Source organism: Triticum urartu, chromosome 1A, assembly GCF_056163025.1.
Source record: "Triticum urartu cultivar PI428250 chromosome 1A, HENAU_Tu73, whole genome shotgun sequence".
Taxonomy (NCBI): domain Eukaryota; kingdom Viridiplantae; phylum Streptophyta; class Magnoliopsida; order Poales; family Poaceae; genus Triticum; species Triticum urartu.
The window spans coordinates 60,025,435-60,043,344 of record NC_141873.1 but is presented as its reverse complement, the minus strand read 5'-3'; the positions used below and the strand labels follow the sequence as shown (position 1 = coordinate 60,043,344).

General features: G+C 44.2%; 1 protein-coding gene and 1 long non-coding RNA gene across 3 annotated transcripts; one reads left to right on the top strand and one right to left on the bottom strand.

The window, feature by feature from the left end:
* Window positions 1-574: 574 nt before the first annotated feature.
* Window positions 575-2,737, bottom strand: LOC147990013 (uncharacterized). 2 transcript variants are annotated; one of them, XR_015602266.1, is made up of 5 exons: window positions 2,468-2,737; window positions 1,619-1,689; window positions 1,460-1,525; window positions 946-1,027; window positions 575-841 (listed from the first exon to the last, which is right to left on the bottom strand). It is a non-coding gene; the product is annotated as an uncharacterized LOC147990013 (long non-coding RNA). The 2 variants fall into 2 exon arrangements; XR_015602265.1 differs by having other exon boundaries at window positions 1,619-2,737.
* An 8,165-nt stretch (window positions 2,738-10,902) lies between these two features.
* Window positions 10,903-11,993, top strand: LOC147990012 (uncharacterized). The gene is made up of 2 exons (XM_087536875.1): window positions 10,903-11,343; window positions 11,388-11,993. The coding sequence occupies exons 1-2, from the start codon at window positions 10,903-10,905 to the stop codon at window positions 11,991-11,993; spliced, it is 1,047 nt and encodes a 348-aa protein (XP_087393001.1).
* The last annotated feature ends 5,917 nt before the right edge of the window (window positions 11,994-17,910 follow it).

The window sequence follows — 17,910 nt, the reverse complement described above, 5'->3', positions numbered from 1 at the left end:
GCAGGTCTATCTGAGCTTCTGCTAGTTCACCCTTTTTTTCATATATGTGTGGAAAAACATTATGATGGAAAATTCACTTTACCGGGTAGCATTACATAACTTCCAGTGTCCAATATAGCATGCAAATATGCATCTCACTAAACAGAGTCCAGATTTTCTATGTGCTATGGTTGTGGCTTCATGCCACAATTGATTAATACTAGATCATTGATGGCGCGCGTTGCTGCGCCCGTCTATTTTGATAGTAAAATGATATGAATTGTCATCGATATATGAAGGCAAAAGCTAAACAAAACAAAAATGAAAACTACGGTGAAACTAAAATATGCTAAAAAACTTGTTCCACACATTTTTTTTTCTCTCTTTTGTTTTGATATGAGAGGTACTTCCATCAGTAGTAAGTAGAAACTGAAAAGAGAAATACTTTTTGTTCACAATAACATTAGCTTTTTGAAAATTCCCAACACCTGAACTCTTTTCTATCAGTTTATACATGATGTGATACACCTATTAAGCATCTACCGGATCCTACCTCTAGAGCAGCGGTCAAAGCACGGGCAACTTCACCGTCAAATAAGACTTGTAGTTCATAATATACCAATAGATCGCTTTACAGTTACAATGCAAAGATGAGGATCTAACATGATTTGTAGTATTTAGCAGTGACTAAATTTAGATATTAGAAAGCTGCATAAATTGTGCACATGAATCTACAATGTGTCGTGATTTGGAGAGGGGCATATCCTGCAAAATCTGAATATTGAAGATATTCATGTGAAAGGATCTAGGCTTTTCGTCGTCGAGGCTACTCATTCCAAAATCCTTTCTATAATTCTGTTGCCTGCGTAAATAAGAACAATATTACTTTAGGTGAGATTAATAAATGAGATATAAAGATTATCATTAAACACGATGCAAGTAATTTGTGATTTGTTATCATCCTACCTTCAAGAACTTGAGTGTTGGTTGCACATCAGCCTTCTCATACTGTAACTTGCAACGTGCAGAACATGGAAAACATAAAATGCTGGAATTAAATGATATGTTAGTAGGTTGCAAAATCATAGAGCTAAGAAATCTAGCAATCAACAATACTCGAATGTGAGAAAACTTCTCTTTGGTACTCAATACTCATAGGTGAAATTGGACCCACGTGGTTTAGAGAAAGATAATCCACTGGATAATGGTCTCACGGCGTTATTTACGGCAACATGAATTTAAGATGATGATAAGACTCTCATACATTGTGCAAATATGATTTACTAAATCCAGCATATACATATTTACTATTTGCTTTCTACCGTAAAAATAATATCTGTTGATTTGCTTTTAGTTGCTTAATCTGCCAAAAAAAGGGAAGGAAAATAGCAAATGGAAAATACAAATAGAACGTGAAAAATACTATCTAGAGGTCAATATAAAGTTTGCATTGTAAAGTAAGCAGCCCAGCATCACATACTTGCACTCGAATTAAGTTGCTGCTCGCATGCTGGAATTAAGTCACCGTTATGACATATTAATAAACCTGAAATACAAATTCATCGCACCAGATATTATTTCATCCAATTTCGCAAAAAAAAGATATTATTTCATCCAAATGCAAACCAAGAGAAGTCACCTCACATGGATGGTCTCTATTTGTGGGATATCTGGCCTAGCGACAGAGTAATACACCCTGGCATGGCATTTCTGAAGTAAAGAACAATTTAGACAATTCATAAAAAAATATGATAAAGAAAAAAAATCTATTGATGTATCTTTAATTATGAGAAAAAGGTGCTATGACTCGCATGAAACAGAAGTGAAAGGAATCAAGGAATAAAAAAGTAATGAGCATACATGGCAATTCATTTGGATTGAAGGGATTTTGAACGGCATACCATGAGAAGCAAATGATCTGATGGCTACAAATCCTAACCAAGAACAGTTTGTTCAAACCCCGCGACAGCAAATGGGAAAATTAATTTTGAGGCCACCAAACATATCTTATAGGGCGGTGACGGAGTGAAAGACAGGTATAAACTGAACCATGTTCGTATGAATTTGAAACCTGGTTTCTGGTCACCAATGTCAAGCTAGCAACACGTAGAAATAACGAAAGTTTAAGGCAAGTAAAATACTTAGGATTTATCACCTTACTTTCATAACAGTAATTGTTGAAGTGGGAATTTGAGTTAAACATCAGTACAAATAGGTTAGGCCTAAAAATATCAGGTTTAAAGAGAAAATTATTAAGTTTAAAGAGGAGAGTTGAATCAACAGATATAATTGCCTTGGAACTAACATGTTTAGTACTAACAATTGTAGAATGTAGGTACACGCAGGAAGCGTTAGAAAAATAGGTACACGCTGTGTTCAAAAAAAGAAAAATAGGTACACGCAGGATTAGTTTGGGGATTTTGGCACAACACGAAATAGCAACTTGGCTTGCAAAATATGTACGTGAAGCAGAGGAGAGGCTAGGTACTGGAAGTGATAGAGATCGCCAACCGGCGATCGTACAGGAGCCGCTCCGCCGCGGCCACAAACTCATGCTCCGGCTCCATCCAACTGCACATCTGTGAGCCTACGACCACTGCAATTTAAGAACCAGAGACCAAAATCAAAACCGAGTTAGGAAGGGATAGATCGAGGACAGAGGAGAGGTTCAGGATCGATCAGCCAGCATCCATCCATCGTCGTTGGCGGCGCCCGGCCACATCGGTTAGGTTAGGTCTGGAATGCGAGCAGGGGAAAACGTGGCTAGTCGTCTGTATTTTCTTCCGGCTTGGTGAAGCCCATTAGGCCCAAATTCACGCCAGGAATCCAAAATAGTCACTGGAGCAGCGGCCCAGCACGAAACCGCTCGGTCTTAGCGAACAAAACGATTCGAGGCGGAATCAAGAGTAAATCTGACGGCTGAAAACGTCCCAAAGTGATGATCCAAAGGCTGAAAATGCTAATAGCCTGAGAGGGCTGGAAAGATGCTCGGTTATAATGTATCTAAATATCGAGATAGATTGAGCGAGGTGGCCCTCAAAGTTTAGAAAGTTCAACCGAGATCAATTAATGAAACAATGATTACAGTAGAAAAAGAGGCATGCATGTCAATATGACAGTATCTATCCCATTGACCAATGCACAAATGGAAGATTCGATGTCCTATGAAACATGCATTGACTTTATTAAGACAAGAAAAAATATAATAAGTACTCCATCCAGATTTGTATAGTGTGCAAAGGTTATAAATTTGACTAATAAAATGTGTGTAATATGGCCCTCAAAGTTTTACGACATGATGTACTAGCTCTATCCCCGTTTATAATAAGTACTCCATCCAGATTTGTATAGTGTGCAAAGGTTATAAATTTGACTAATAAAATGTGTATAATATGGCCCTCAAAGTTTTACGACATGATGTACTAGCTCTATCCCCGTTTATTGCCCCCCCCCCCCCCATATTTTTGGTCATATTTAGATCATGATTTCAACTGATAAAATATAAGTCATATGTAGCAAAAACAATATCATAAGAAACTACATTCAAATAAGAATTCGACAATATAATTTTTTGTGACATGCATTAAAGTTTGGCTAGTCAAATATATGGTCATATTTTGACCCAAAATATGATGGGATTAGTAAACCAGGACAGAGCTTTTTTTAGGGGTAGGACAGAGCTAGTAGTACATAGATATATGTGCCTAAAAATATGGGCTACGTCTGTATCTCGCCTCTTGCGAGCGAGAGGGAGCGGTTGCCCACTTCGCGCTGGGTGGGAGGGCCCAGCACAGCGTATGATCGCTAGTTTTTCCTCCATCGAAGTATGGTCTATAGTTTGATATGCTACAACTCTTTTTTTCAAGGGTATGTACAATTTTGTTAGCTCTAAAAAATACTATGTGCAATTTAGTTAGCTCAAAGGAAGTAGACTTTTCCATTTTGTATGTACTAATTATTTTTACTATACTAAATTTACACAAAAAAATGCCATATAATAAAATGTTTCTCCATTTTTTAAAAAAATTATCACGTGTTAAAATTTATTTATCATGTAGTATTTGATAAATTTCCAATGTATATTTTAAAATATATGCATATTTTATGGAAAATGATCATCATATATTTAGAAAATTGATCTTGTATTCACAATGTTTAATCATATTTTTTAAATCATAGTATAATTTTATCATTTATTAAAAAATCATGTTTTAAAAATTATTCATCATACACTAAAAAAATACCCATCTTGAATTTTTCAAAATATATATTAGAAAAATTATGTCATGTATTAAAAAGTGTTCTTGTTTTAAAAAATGTTCATCATGCATTTTAAAAAGTGTATAGAATAATTCAAAAAAATCATGTATTCATAATTGTTGATTATGAATTTTAAATATGACCATGCAACTAACAAATATTCATTTAATTTTGAAATGTGTTTGTGCATTTTGAAAAAGTGTTCATATGTTTTAAAGTATTCATAGATTATTCATAAAAATGAAAGCCAAAAAAGAACACAAAGAAAAAAAGATAAAGATAAAGATAAAAAAACAAAACAAAAACAGGAACAGGAACATAAAAAGGAAAAGGAAAAGGAAAAGAAATTAGGAAAGGAAAGAAAACAACAGAGAAACCAGACTAAAAAAACTCATTGAAAACCCAGACCAGAGAAACAAAGTAAAAAAATTGGACCTACGAACCAACGAAATAACTAGTTAAGGTTAACCCCTTGCAAAGGTCAATCTTCATCTTCTCGGGTGCTAACAAGTGGTGCACTGCAAATGTGCCAATTGTGTAGGATTTTTCCTTTTATTCGTAGATTCATTTATTTAAAATGTTTTATCTTCTCATCGTGTGTCCAAATACCATACCGTTTTCACTGTTGGGTTTATCACGTCAGGATCTTCGAAAGTTGATCCCATGTTAATAGGTTTCGATGAACTTTTTAATGAGAAAACCGAGAAAAAAAGTAAGCCAGAAAACCAGAAACGGAAAAGATCGAAAACAAAACAACCAAAACAAAAAATTGAATACCAAAAAACTGGAGGAAAAAACATAGCCCGAAAACACTGTTGTGTTTTCACTTTTTTAGAAGCACAGGCTATGCTTTCCCCTTCTCGCAGAAGCAGAGCTGTGCTTTTTCCTTTTCGAGAAGCATGGGGTGTGCTTCCTGCGAAAAGAAAATACTATCTTTGTCCTGGTTTATTAGTCCCCATCGTGTTTAGTGTCATATTTTCACTATAATTTGAACTAATAAAATATAAGTTATATGTAGCAAAAAAAATTCATTAAAAACTATGCTCAAATACGGATCCAACAATATTTATTTTAGGACATGCATTAACATTCTGTTAGTTAAACTAGTCAAAATTTGGCAAAAAAATTACGAAGGGGGGCAATAAACCGGGACGGAGGTAGTATGTGCTTCTTGTGGAAGGAAACACATGATGTACTTTCCCCTTTTTTGGGAAGCACAAATTTGCTTCTTGCAGAAGCACATGTTGTGCTTTTTGCGGTAAAGCGCTTTCAAAACAACATTTTTTTCCACCAAAAACTAGGGAAAACCAGGCAAAAACTGAAAAACCAAAGAAACCAAAAAACTGAAGCCCAATTTTTTTCAAAAAAAAATAATAAACAAGATTCATAGGGAGCACCCAACACAGGCAGGGCCGGTCCTGAGATTTTAGGGGCCCGGGGCAAGACAATGCAGAGGGACCCCAGGACCATATTTGTTTCCTATTTCAAGTGCAAATAAATACTCCTACTACTTATACAATAGAATTTCTGTTACCCAATCACCTTGATTGTCCAAAAAAATTGGGATCATAAATATTTACAGTAGCTCTTGTCAATCAACAATTATATATTTTGTATTATGCAAGTTCGTAACACTTTCATGCCTACTAAAATATCATCATAGTATAATTTTTACAAGGTTGTTCTTCAATGGTAACTAAAGCTAATTCCTCGGAATTCCTAGCGGTAGTAGTTATATATGTTTAGAAAAATGTCAATATGTCCTTTCTGGAACTCAATCAATTCGTATGCATGTTTTCCTTTCTGCCCTATTATGGATTCTAGCTAACATGTTTCTACATTAACAACAGATCTTGCTAATGAACACCCAAACATATGATACAAGTAACTAAGAACAAATGCTAAGAAAGGCATGGAACAAGGTACCTGGGTGGCTAGAAAATTAGAAATTGCAATATTTTGCCGCTGCTTACGAGTCACGAAAAAAATCAGAGTTTCTCTTTTCTAATCCCAAGCAACACAAGAAATAGGAGTATGAAGAGGACAGATATACGAGGATGAACTTCTTCGAACAGATGAACTGTTTGAGAAGACTAATGAAAGAGGGGATTTGCGTTCAAGATGATGATGAGGTCGACTAGAATCAGGAAAATCACAGTACGTACCTCCACTGATCTCGCCCAGCAGCCGAAAACACAATTGGAAGACGCGGGCGGGCCCCATAGACCTTGGCATGGTTGATTTGTTGCCAAATTGAGGGGCAGGAGTAGTAGGCAAGAAGTCTGCGGCGTACATCAAGCCTTGAAGTAATTGATCTGCTACGATTCCATTTTCCTTTTCTAAAATCATCAATCGATCGATCTACTATATGATGGGCTAAACATCACGTACAGGACATATGGCGGTGGCTAGACGCACCGCTTGGTGCGCTCCCAAGCCAAAAAAGGGGCCCTTGTGGGAGCAACCCCAGGGGTAACCTTTAGTAAGAAAGCTGGCCCACACACGAAGAAATGAACGTCGCGCCTTAAGGGGCCGCAGCTCAAAAATTTGCCGTGTGTAGTCGAGCACTTGTTCCCACTCACAATAGGCGAGATATAGTGTTTGCGCTGTATATGGGCGCATGTTTGATGCCATGGACGAGGTGACGCTCGCAGGCGACTGGACTAGGTTGGTCCAGTAACAAGTTTCGTACTCATGCACAGCAACTCCATCGTGTGTTTTTCGGTTATCTGTTTGCGTTTTTTTTTTGTTTCAGTGATGCTCGTAGGCGACCGAATTGAGCCGTAGCAATGGCAGGTTTCATGATGTTTCGTTCGTGCGCAGCAACTAAGCATTTTCTTTTTCTGATTTTTTGTTTGTACTTTTGTTTTGGTACTCTGCCATCCGCTTTTGTTTATATACTCCTCCATCCTGTTCTTGGAATACTTTGGAAGGTCCTAGCATTTTTTTTCATTTCCCTGTTTTTTCATTTGCTCGGTTTTTTTCTTTTTTTCATTTTATTTTATTATGTTCATTTATAAATCTCCTTTTTTTCATACATGGACATTTTTTTAAACATGGCGGACTATTTTCAGTGTATGTTGAAATCTTTTGTAATATATGATGAATATTTCTTAAAAATATAGAAATACATTTTTGATATGCTGTGAAAATAATTAAATACACACTGAACATTTAATAAACAGAGATTTAAGATTTTTTAATATACGGTGAACATTTTCTAAATACACATTGAACATTCTTTAAACACAAGGTGGAGATTTTCTAAATATATACTCCCTCCTTCCATCTATATAGGGCCTAATGCGTTTTCGAGGTTAACTTTGACCAAATACTAGAGCAATAATATATGACATGCAACTTACATAAAGCACATCGTTAAATTCATGTGTGAAAGGAGCCTTCAATAATATAATTTTCACATTATGCATGCTATGTACTATTAATCTTGTCAATAGTCAAAGGCGGTCTTAAAAAACACATTAGGCCCTATATAGATGGAAGGAGGGAGTATATTTATTGAAATATGCTCTGTACATTTTAATTTATTTCATCGGTATATTTGTGTAAATATATTTTATGGATTTTTTATTATATTTAGTTGATATATTTGCACAAAAAATAGAACAACGTAAGTGAGCCGCTACACTTCCGGCCCATTTTGGCCGATGTGGGTGTTTCCTTGTCTACCTGACGCCTGCGTGTGTCATATAGAAGGACTCCTGTGTATGTGCCCTAACGGGAAGACTAATTCATGTTTTTAGTAGAACAGGGTTATTTTTTCATTCAAAACATTCAACGGAATATAACAAATATCGGGTAAACCACTCAGCCACATGTAAGGCTGCAGCAGCTTTAACTAAGCTATGAGCCTCTATAACTGACTCCCTGTGCTCATGTACTACTGTAGCTCCATAGACGACCCTGACGTGGTTCGATTGGTGCAAGCCTATTACCAACGATGGGCTCCCAACGGTCATCTTGCTCCCACGCTCTGCCCGCGCCCCGTGTCGCCTCCGGCCCTCGTCGTGCCCACCCCCAGCCCCACCCGCCGGTCCGTCGCTCCGACGCCCGTCGGCCAGATAACGCTCCTGCCTGCTCGCGTGTTGGTACGGATGGCTCCGCCCGTCCGGCCTCCGATGTCCCGTTACCGGGCCGTTCCAGGCCCGCCTTGATGGATCTTGAACCTGACAATGATGGCTGGATGGAGGTGCGCAGCCGTCGCCACCAGCGCCGTCAAGAAAAGTTGCCCACTGTCAGCCGTTCGCCGGGGCCCAAGCTTCCGATTCCTCGATGGCTGCTGGACATGTGTTTTAGGTGTCTGGAGTCGGGGCACCATAAAGAGGTGTGCACCGGTGAGATTCATTGCCATAAGTGCTCGATCTCTGGACACATCGCCCGTGACTGCCCCCCCTCCTCTAGCTCCTCGCCTCTCCCCCCCCCCCCCCCCCCCGCCGCCCAGATCCGGCCGGGCTACCCAGCGCGGCGCCACCCGTTTGCTGGTCCGGTCGCTCCCCCTCCTCCGAGTCGTCACCACCGCCCGCCACCGCTGCAGTCCATGGCGCACTACCCTCCGCTGGCCCAGGTGCGCTTCCCAGGGGAGGTCCTCACGCATGGGGACCCAGATCTGCGGCCGGAGCACGGCGGTGGAATCATCTCCCGCACCCCGGGTATGGATGCGCTGGAGGCGGACTTTCGCAGCCGGGCGCTGCTGGCCACGGTGGGGGGCCGGCGGCCGCCCATCTCTCCGGAGGCCCTGGTCCAATCCCTCGCCCGGATCTGCGGCGTGGAGCGGCGGCATGTCCGGGTGGAGGTCTCTCATCCGGCGGATTTCTTCATCACTTTTGCCTCCACTGCGGACTATGATAGGGTCTTCCTCGACTCCGGCAAGCTGCGCTGCAAGGGGGCGCCTATCGCGTTCCAGCGTTGGCACTGGAGCGCGCTGGCCTCCAGTGGCTCTATGGAGTTCTTTTGCCGGCTGGGGATTGAGGGGCTGCCGGCGAATGCGTGGGAGTGCGACGCCATCAGCCAGCTGCTCAACAATCTCAATGGCCAGCTGGTTGAAATCCTTCCACCGGATGACCGGTGGCAACTCCAGGTCACTGCCTGGTTGAAGAACCCGTCGGCGGTCCCGAAGATCTATGATTTCGAGATTCCGGAGCCGGTGGGCTTACCGGCCTCCTTCGAAGAAGACAACCCGGCATCTCCTCCTCTCCCTGCCACGCCGACTGAGAGGATCACGCTCATCCACCCGCTCACCATCCATGTCATCGATGTGGTGGATCGTACTGTCCCATACTTGGAGATGCGCCCCAATTTCCAACCAGATGACGACGAGGATCTCACAAGGCGGCACGACTATTCGAGAAGCTACTACTGGGGCAGGATTGATGGTACCAGAAGGGGCAATGTGCCCAACTCCAGTGGGCATCCGTTCGGCGGGCCTGGTGGCTATGGCATGGCAGGCGACTGGGGAGGTGGCCGTAGGGTCATGGGTGTCCTGGCGCCGGCAGGGGGAATGGCGGTACCCGCGCGCCTCCTTGCTCCGGGGTCTGCTCATCCTCTGGAAGCTCCGGTCCAGGAGACGCGCTCGACGCTGATGGCGGCCTCTGGAAGGCCTGGCTCGTCGTCCTCTTCGGCGGCCGCAGCAGGTGCGCACGCTGGCTTGCCGGCTGGGAATGTGGCTGGGAGTCCAGTCGCCGGGTCGCCCCTGGCCGTCGTGCGCTCTTGTGGTTCTCTGGCATCAACTGTTGTTGGCTCGAGGGCCCTGGCGGACACGCCCTTGCTTCTCGGCTCCAAGGCTTCCACTGCAGTTGGATCTAAGGCACTTGGAAGCACGCCTCCCGTTCGGAATTCCGCGCTCTGGGGCACGCCGCCGCATCGAAGGCTGTCCTTTAGCCCGGCGTCTCAAATGCAGGCGGGGAAAGGCACTCAGGAGATGGCGGGGATGATACACGCTGACCAGGCTGGGGAAGAGGAGGTGGAGGTTCAGGGATGCCTGGGGCACCCACAAGCTCATCAAGAGGACAACAGCGACTTGCTCCAGGAGGTGGGCTTATCCGTGCGGGTAGCGCCGACTCACAGTGCCAGCACCAGCCCAATCCAGACCCCCTTCGCTGTTCCTCTGCCTCAGCACATGCTGCTGCCGCCGGCATCGGCTGGGGTTGGAACGGGCACTATGCAGGGGCCTATGACGGCATCGGAGACACTGAGGCTCGGCCTGGTGGCGTCCCCGGCGCCGTCCATTCTTGGCCCCAGGCCGGCAGCGTCGGCCCCTGTCAGGCGCAGGAAGGCTCTCCCGCCCAATTTTACACCCAGGAGGAGCGCTAGGCTGTGCAAAAATGCACCAGCCCACAACACGGGGCCTGTGCAGCGGGCGCAATCGGTGCTCCTGAAGCGGATGGGGGTGATTCAGGCTGAAGAACAGGTCTCTTCAGAAGCTCTGGACGAGTACCTCAAGTTGTTCGACAAGCCGCTTGCTCCACACCACGTCAAGGCAATCACCGCGATCTTCGCTCCCGGGGAGGTCGACTTCGACGAGCCTCCACAGGCGGGCTTTGATGCCTTCTCCCTGCCGGAGATGGTAGAGCCGTGTGGCGCATAAAGCTGCTCTGTTTTATCGGTGGTTCTGCTTTTATCATCATGAGTATGTCTTTAGATGCCATGGTATGGAATGTAAGGGGGCTCAATAACCCTGCTCGGAGGAACGCAGTTAGGCTTTTCGTGCAATCTCTCAATGTATCCCTAGTTTGCTTTCAAGAGTCCAAGTTGGCACTGGTGAATGACACTGTGGTTCGGGAAACTCTGGGGCCTGCCTTCGATGGTTTTGATTTCCTGCCGGCTGAAGGAACACGTGGTGGCATATTGTTGGCTTGGAAGTCTGATATGCCGCGGGTGACTAACATCCAGAAAGAGGAGTTCATGATATCGGCACAAGTTCGCAAAGAGTGGTTGGTTTCTTCGGTGTATGGGCCGCAAGAAGACACGGACAAAGCAAGATTCCTTGAGGCAATTGTGCAGTTTGGAGACCGCGTGAGCTTGCCGTGGATCCTGAATGGAGATTTCAACATTATGTGCAACCCAGAGGAGCGCAGCACTGGGAGAGTGAACAGGAGACTGATGAATAAGCTTCGGCACACGATCAACAGGTTGGGGCTCCACGACATGCCTCTGATTGGGCGTCGCTTCTCTTGGTGCAATCAACAGGAGAACGCCACTTGGCAAGGCTGGACCGTGTGCTCTTCAACAATGCATGGGAGGACTTGTACCCCATCAGTGATTTGCTTCCGCTTAGCTCCAGTATCTCAGATCACACCCCTCTGCTGCTCACCTGTTCGTCCACACGACCAAGGGCTTTTCGGTTTCGCTTTGAAAATTATTGGTGCAAGCTGCCTGGCTTTTTGGATGTGGTGAAAGACGCCTGGGCTCCAGAGGTTCCGGGGAGTGACCCCATGAAAATCCTCAACACTAAACTTCACAGAACTGCAAAAGCCCTACGCAGCTGGGGTCAAAGGAGCATGAGCCAACTGACGCTTCAGTTCCAGGTGGCCAGCGAGGTGATCTTACGCCTTGACAGCGCGCAAGAAAGACGTTCTCTTTCCAGTGAGGAAAAGAAGCTGCGTGCTTTTCTCAGGGGGAAGTGCCTGGCATTCGCATCCCTCGAGCGGGTGTGGCTGTGGCAGAGAGCCAGGGTTCGGGATCTTCGGGAAGGGGATGCCAACTCCAGATACTTTCATATGAAGGCCAATGGGTGACGTCGGAAACACCTCATACCGTATCTCAAACATGGGGATAGAACGGCTACTGCCATGGAAGACAAATTGAGTATGGCCAGCGAGTTCTTTTGCAGGCTGATGGGCGCACCGGATCAAAACCTTAGGAGAGCCTGCCTGCGCCTGGAAGAATTGGGCTTGAGGGTGCTATCACCAGAGATGGCCGACAGGCTTGAATCGGAGTTCACGATTGATGAGGTGAAGCGTGTGGTCATGGACATGCCCCCTGACAGGGCACCAGGGCCGGACGGTTTTTCAGGGCTCTTCTTCAAATCATGCTGGGACGTCATAGCCACGGATCTGATGACGGTAATGAAGGCTCTGCACGACGGCCGCTTCTACTCCTTTGGAGGTCTTAACACCTCGATTCTCACCCTCCTGCCAAAGAAAGCCAACTCACTGGAGATCGATGACTTTAGACCCATCAACCTGATACACGGGGTAGCCAAGATATTTGCTAAGGTCCTCGCTACCCGTCTGGCTTCGCTTCTGCCAAGTCTGATTTCGAAAGCTCAGAGTGCTTTTGTGACTAGCCGCAGTATCCACGAGAACTTCAAGTTTGTGAGGAACAAAGCTAGGTGGCTGCACAGACGGCGCTGCTCCTCGGTGCTAATGAAAATTGACATATCCAAGGCCTTTGATACTCTATCTTGGGAATTTCTTCTGGAGGTGCTGTCTGCTCGGGGTTTCGGTCGGAGGTGGCGTTCCTGGATTTGCGGGCTGCTATCCACTGCCTCCACCTCCGTCCTTATCAACGGAGAGCTTGGCCCCCCCTTCGCCATCGGCCAAGGCGTCCGCCAGGGCGACCCCGTTTCCCCGGCCTTATTCATTCTGGCTATGGACGCCCTTCACGGCATGTTGGAATGGGCAAGGCAGCGCCATCTTCTCTCCGATCTTGGCTGTGACAGAGGGGTGCCGCGTGCATCTGTTTTTGCCGATGACGTGGTTCTGTTCTTCAAGCCAGAGCGTAACGATCTCCTGCTTATATCAACCCTTCTGCAGCTCTTTGGGGAGGCGTCGGGGCTTCGGATCAATATGCACAAGAGCACCATCACTTGCATACGATGTGATGAGGTGCAGGCTGCAGAGGTAGCTGAACACTTCCAGTGCAGGCAACTGGCCTTTCCTATCTTATATCTCGGTATACCTCTATCGATATACATGCTCAAGCGGCACGAGTTGCTGCCCTTGGTTGATAAGCTCTCGAACAAGATGAAGGGCTGGAAACCGAAGATGTTGGCAGTTGCAGGCCGGCTCACGCTCACCTCTTCGGTCCTCATGGCACTGCCCATGCACATCATGGCAGCGCTCCCGCTGCCGGCCTGGGCTATCAAGACTATCAACCGCCGCTGCCGTGGATTTATTTGGAAGGGGGAGGAGGAGACTAGTGGTGGCCATTGCCTTATGCCTTGGAGCAGGGTGTGCATGCCGCGGGAGCTCGGAGGTTTGGGTGTTTTGAATATCAAATGGTTTGGGTTCGCGCTGCGCTGTAGATGGCCTTGGTTACGTTGGAGTGCAGAGGAGCGGCCGTGGCATGGCCTGCCTGATACTACGGAGAAGGAGGTCCACGCAATCTTCAGTGCAGCCTGCCGCATCACGCTCGGGTCAGGAGAGGTAGCCAAGTTCTGGACCGATAAGTGGTTGGATACCGGCTGCTCAATTGCTCAAATAGCACCGCAACTCTACTCCTTTGTCAAGGACAGGGGGAGATCTGTCAAGGAGGCGCTGACCGGGCAGGCTTGGGTACATGACATTGCGGGTGGGCTCTCCCTCCCTGCCATTGCTCAGTACCTCTCGGTCTGGGATATTGCACACACCACTGTGTTAAATCCTGAGGCGAGAGACACGCCGCGATGGCTCCTGACGGAAAATCAGCAGTTCTCTGTCCAAAGTGCATACCGCCTGTTCTTTCTGGGCAACGTTCGCTTCGACTGTTACAAGCCTATTTGGAAATCCAAGGCGCCCCCCCCCCCCCCCCTCCGCGGCAAATTCTTCATGTGGCTCGTGGTGCACCGTCGTTGCCTTACGGCGGACAATCTGCAGAAAATGAATTGGCCTTCCAACGGAGTCTGCTCCTTGTGTCTTCAAGCGCTGGAAGACTGCACCCACTTGTTTCTCCACTGCCGTTTTACACAAGTTTGGGCGCGCTTCAGATCTTGGACCGGCGCCGATTTTCTTATCCCCGATGACACCTTTGCCTCCACTCGGGAGTGGTGGTTGCAGACTAGGGCTGTCATTCCCAAGCACATCCGAAGGAATTTTGACACGGTGGTGATCTTGATGCATTGGAGGATATGGAAAGAAAGAAACTCCAGGATCTTTGACCAGGTGGCAGCTTCGCCGTCCGGCGTTCTGGAGCGGGTAGTAGAAGATGTGGCCATGTGGAGGGCCGCCGGATGCATCGTTGATCTGCCAACTTAGTTGTTGTGGGGGTGTTCATGTTTTGCAAGACCGGCCCTCACCTGGGTGGTCCGAGATTGTTGCTGTAGCGGGGGCGCCTCTGTTTTTTGGAGGCCAACCCTTGGCAGGGCTGTTTGTAAACTCTGGATTCAGTCTAAGTTTCCTAGACTATCCATGTTGTACTCTTTTTTCTATCTAATAAAGTTCGGCCAATGGCCTTTCGATAATCAGTCTCACGCAAAACCATAGCTACAACAAAAAAATTGCCAGACCAAATGTTGTCCTCGCCGTTAGCCATACAGATCCACCGCCATTGATTATTTGAACCACGCGTCTACGCGCCTTGCTGCTGGGGCACCTGCCTAGTGCCCTACCGCCGCGGCCCGTTGCCATCATCAAGAGACAGCAAGCGGATCATATACCAGGACAACCTTTGTTTCCATAAGCGCCTTCAAACTTTTTTCAACCACACGGTACCAAAAACTACAAGTAATGTTTCTACAGCCTTAAAAAAAGTCATGTTTTTACAGACTCCCTTTCCTTGTAAGCACGTGCAATTGGTCATGGCAAAATGTAAAGAGATTGAACCAAAATCTGCATACACGATCCCCTCAAAAAAAAAACTGCAAGCACAAAGTGAACAAAATCATCAGCACATTTAGTTACAGACTAAAGAGCACATGTACAGCAGCAACATGTAAAAGGAGAGGAGGAAGCAAAGCCATGTGAATTGACTTCGGAGATGTTTGGCATCATGAAAGTATCCTGAAATACTATGAGGCTCATGTCCCCAAGACAACAGATGACATGCTCAGGCCCTCAGCAAAGAGACACATGAATATTGGCACCTACAAACAAAGTTGCCCCCTCCAGCGACTCAACCATATCGGAATGGGGAGTACACAGCCTGTTCTTGATCACAATATCATGATAGCAAAAGCCAGAAACACTATTTTGATTTGCACTGGTGCCCCTATGATATGCTACTAGTTCCTATATATCTTTCCTGGGTCGGTGAACTTGAGCTGCTGACTGCTGGTGCGCTGATCTTCGTGTTCCTCGGGACTTTTGAGATGTGAGCGAAGGGCAGGCCTCATCGGAGAAGAAAAACAACACGCGCCATGCAAAACAACATGTGAAGATTTATTAAGTATGGTGTGTCAAAAACCAATCTCTGTAGTCGGATAATCGTAATAACACGCAAATTAGTGTCTACAAATAATGTCACTCTTCCTATGATGACATAATTAATAGAACTGAACATATTTAAAATAAGACTCCAATAATTCTCTATATACGAATATTTTAGAGCGAGAACATATGTCCACATGAAAAATGGAGTAAGTAGCGAGAGCTATTTTGAAGAAATCTGGAGGTGTACCATTAGCCATCATTACTATAGCTAGTATTTGGGTTAGTAATAATCAAATAGAGCAAACAATGATTGGTTGTGCTTGCTCAATGCTATGGGTTGTGGGGTTACAAAAGGTGCTAGTTTGAAAGAAAAAAAAAGATATTATTGCTCACCTATTATGATCTGCCTTCTCATCTGAAGGCTTGTTTATTATCTAAACATATTTCCCAATAGTCCAATGGCTCATGAAGTGGAAGAATTATTATAGTTGTATGTTGCGGTGGGGTGCGACACGTTCAGTCGTCCGCTGCGGCTGCTGGACTGCTCTGCCGGTCGAGCAGCCCTGTCAACATGTGGCGATCGCTTGTTTATGATCTCTCTCAAACTTTCAGAAATATGCTTATATTTAATAAACTAGTCTTCAGATGAGAAGCAAATCATAACAATTGGAGCAACGATATCCCTTTTATTTTCTTCAAAATAGCATCTTCTGTAACCTCATGAGGCATAAAATTGAGCAAACAAAACCAATAATTTTTTTGCTGCATTTCGTATTATTACTAACCAAAATAGTAGCTATAGTAATAATGGCTATGATACACTGCCACATTTCTTCGAAATAGCTCTCGATATTTTCTCCAATTCACGTGAACATATATTCTCATCGTGATATATCTTCTATAGAAAATTATTTGAGAGTCTTATTTGAAAGAGGTTTCTCATGAACTATGGATCACAGAAAAAGTGATATGCTTCAAAGATACTAAGTTTGCATCTTGTTATATTTTCTCCAATTCATGTGAACATATATTCTCAATATTTTATATAGAAAATTATTTGAGAGTCTTATTTGAAAGAGGTTTCTCATGAACTATGTATCACAGAAAAAGTGATATGCTTAGAAGATACTAATTTCGCATTTTGTTATGATGATATCCGATACAACTAAAATGTATACAAACAACACTTAGTCTTCACCTTTTTTTCTACCCACATGTGATCAATAATCTTAAGGTATTTACAAAAAAATAGAAATATTAATTGGCACATCAATTTATTTAAACGAGCTATGGGAATTTAGGAATCACAATGAAGATAATGAATTATCAATACTGTGCTAGCTAGTTAGAGTAAAAAGGCAGCTAAATTGGATTAAAAAGAGGAAATGACATAACAAAAGTAGTATCACAGACTCGGAGATGAAGAAAAGAATTTCATAGCCATTTGAGTATCTTTTAAATAGAATAAAAGACTAGTATTATGTGCACGTACTTTTTGTCCATTAGAAACTCACTGAGTTGGAATGAGTATGGTGTGACAAAAACCAATCTCGATAGGCAGATAATCACAACAACATGCAAATCAGTGTCTACGAATAATGTCACTCTTCCAATGATGACATAATTAATAGAACTGGACATATTTGAAATAAGACTAACAATTCTCTATATGAGAATGCAAGAATAGGTGTCCGCATGAAAAATGGAGTAAGTAGCGATAGCTATTTTGAAAATATGTGGAGGTGTACCATTAACCATCATTACTATCACTAGTATTTTGGTTAGTAATAACCAAATAGAGCAAATAATGATTGGTTATGTTTGCTCAATGCTACGGGTTGTGGGGTTACAAAAGATGCTAGTTCTAAAGAAAAAATGAAAATGATATTATTGCTTAGCTATTATGATCTGCCTTCTCATCTGAAGACATGTTTATTATATGTAAAGATATTTCTCATCGACTCAATGGCTCTTGAAGTGGAAGAATTATTATAGTTGTATCAGTGATGTTCTCTTCTGCACGGGATCTGCTTGTGATCTCTCTCTCTCTCTCAAACTTTCAATAATATGCTTATATGTAATAAACTAGTCTTCAGATGAGAAGCAGATCATAACAATTGAGCAACGGTATCACTTACATTTCGCTCAGCTATTATGATCTGCCTTCTCATCTAAAGACTTGTTTATTATATCTAAACATATTTCTCAACGGTCCAATGGCTCTTGAAGTGGATCTGCTTGTGATCTCTCTCTCAAACTTACAAAAATATGCTTAGATGTAATAAACTAGTCTTCAAATGGGAAGCAGATCATAACAATTGAGCAATAATATCCCTTCCATTTCCTTCAAATATAGCATCTTTTG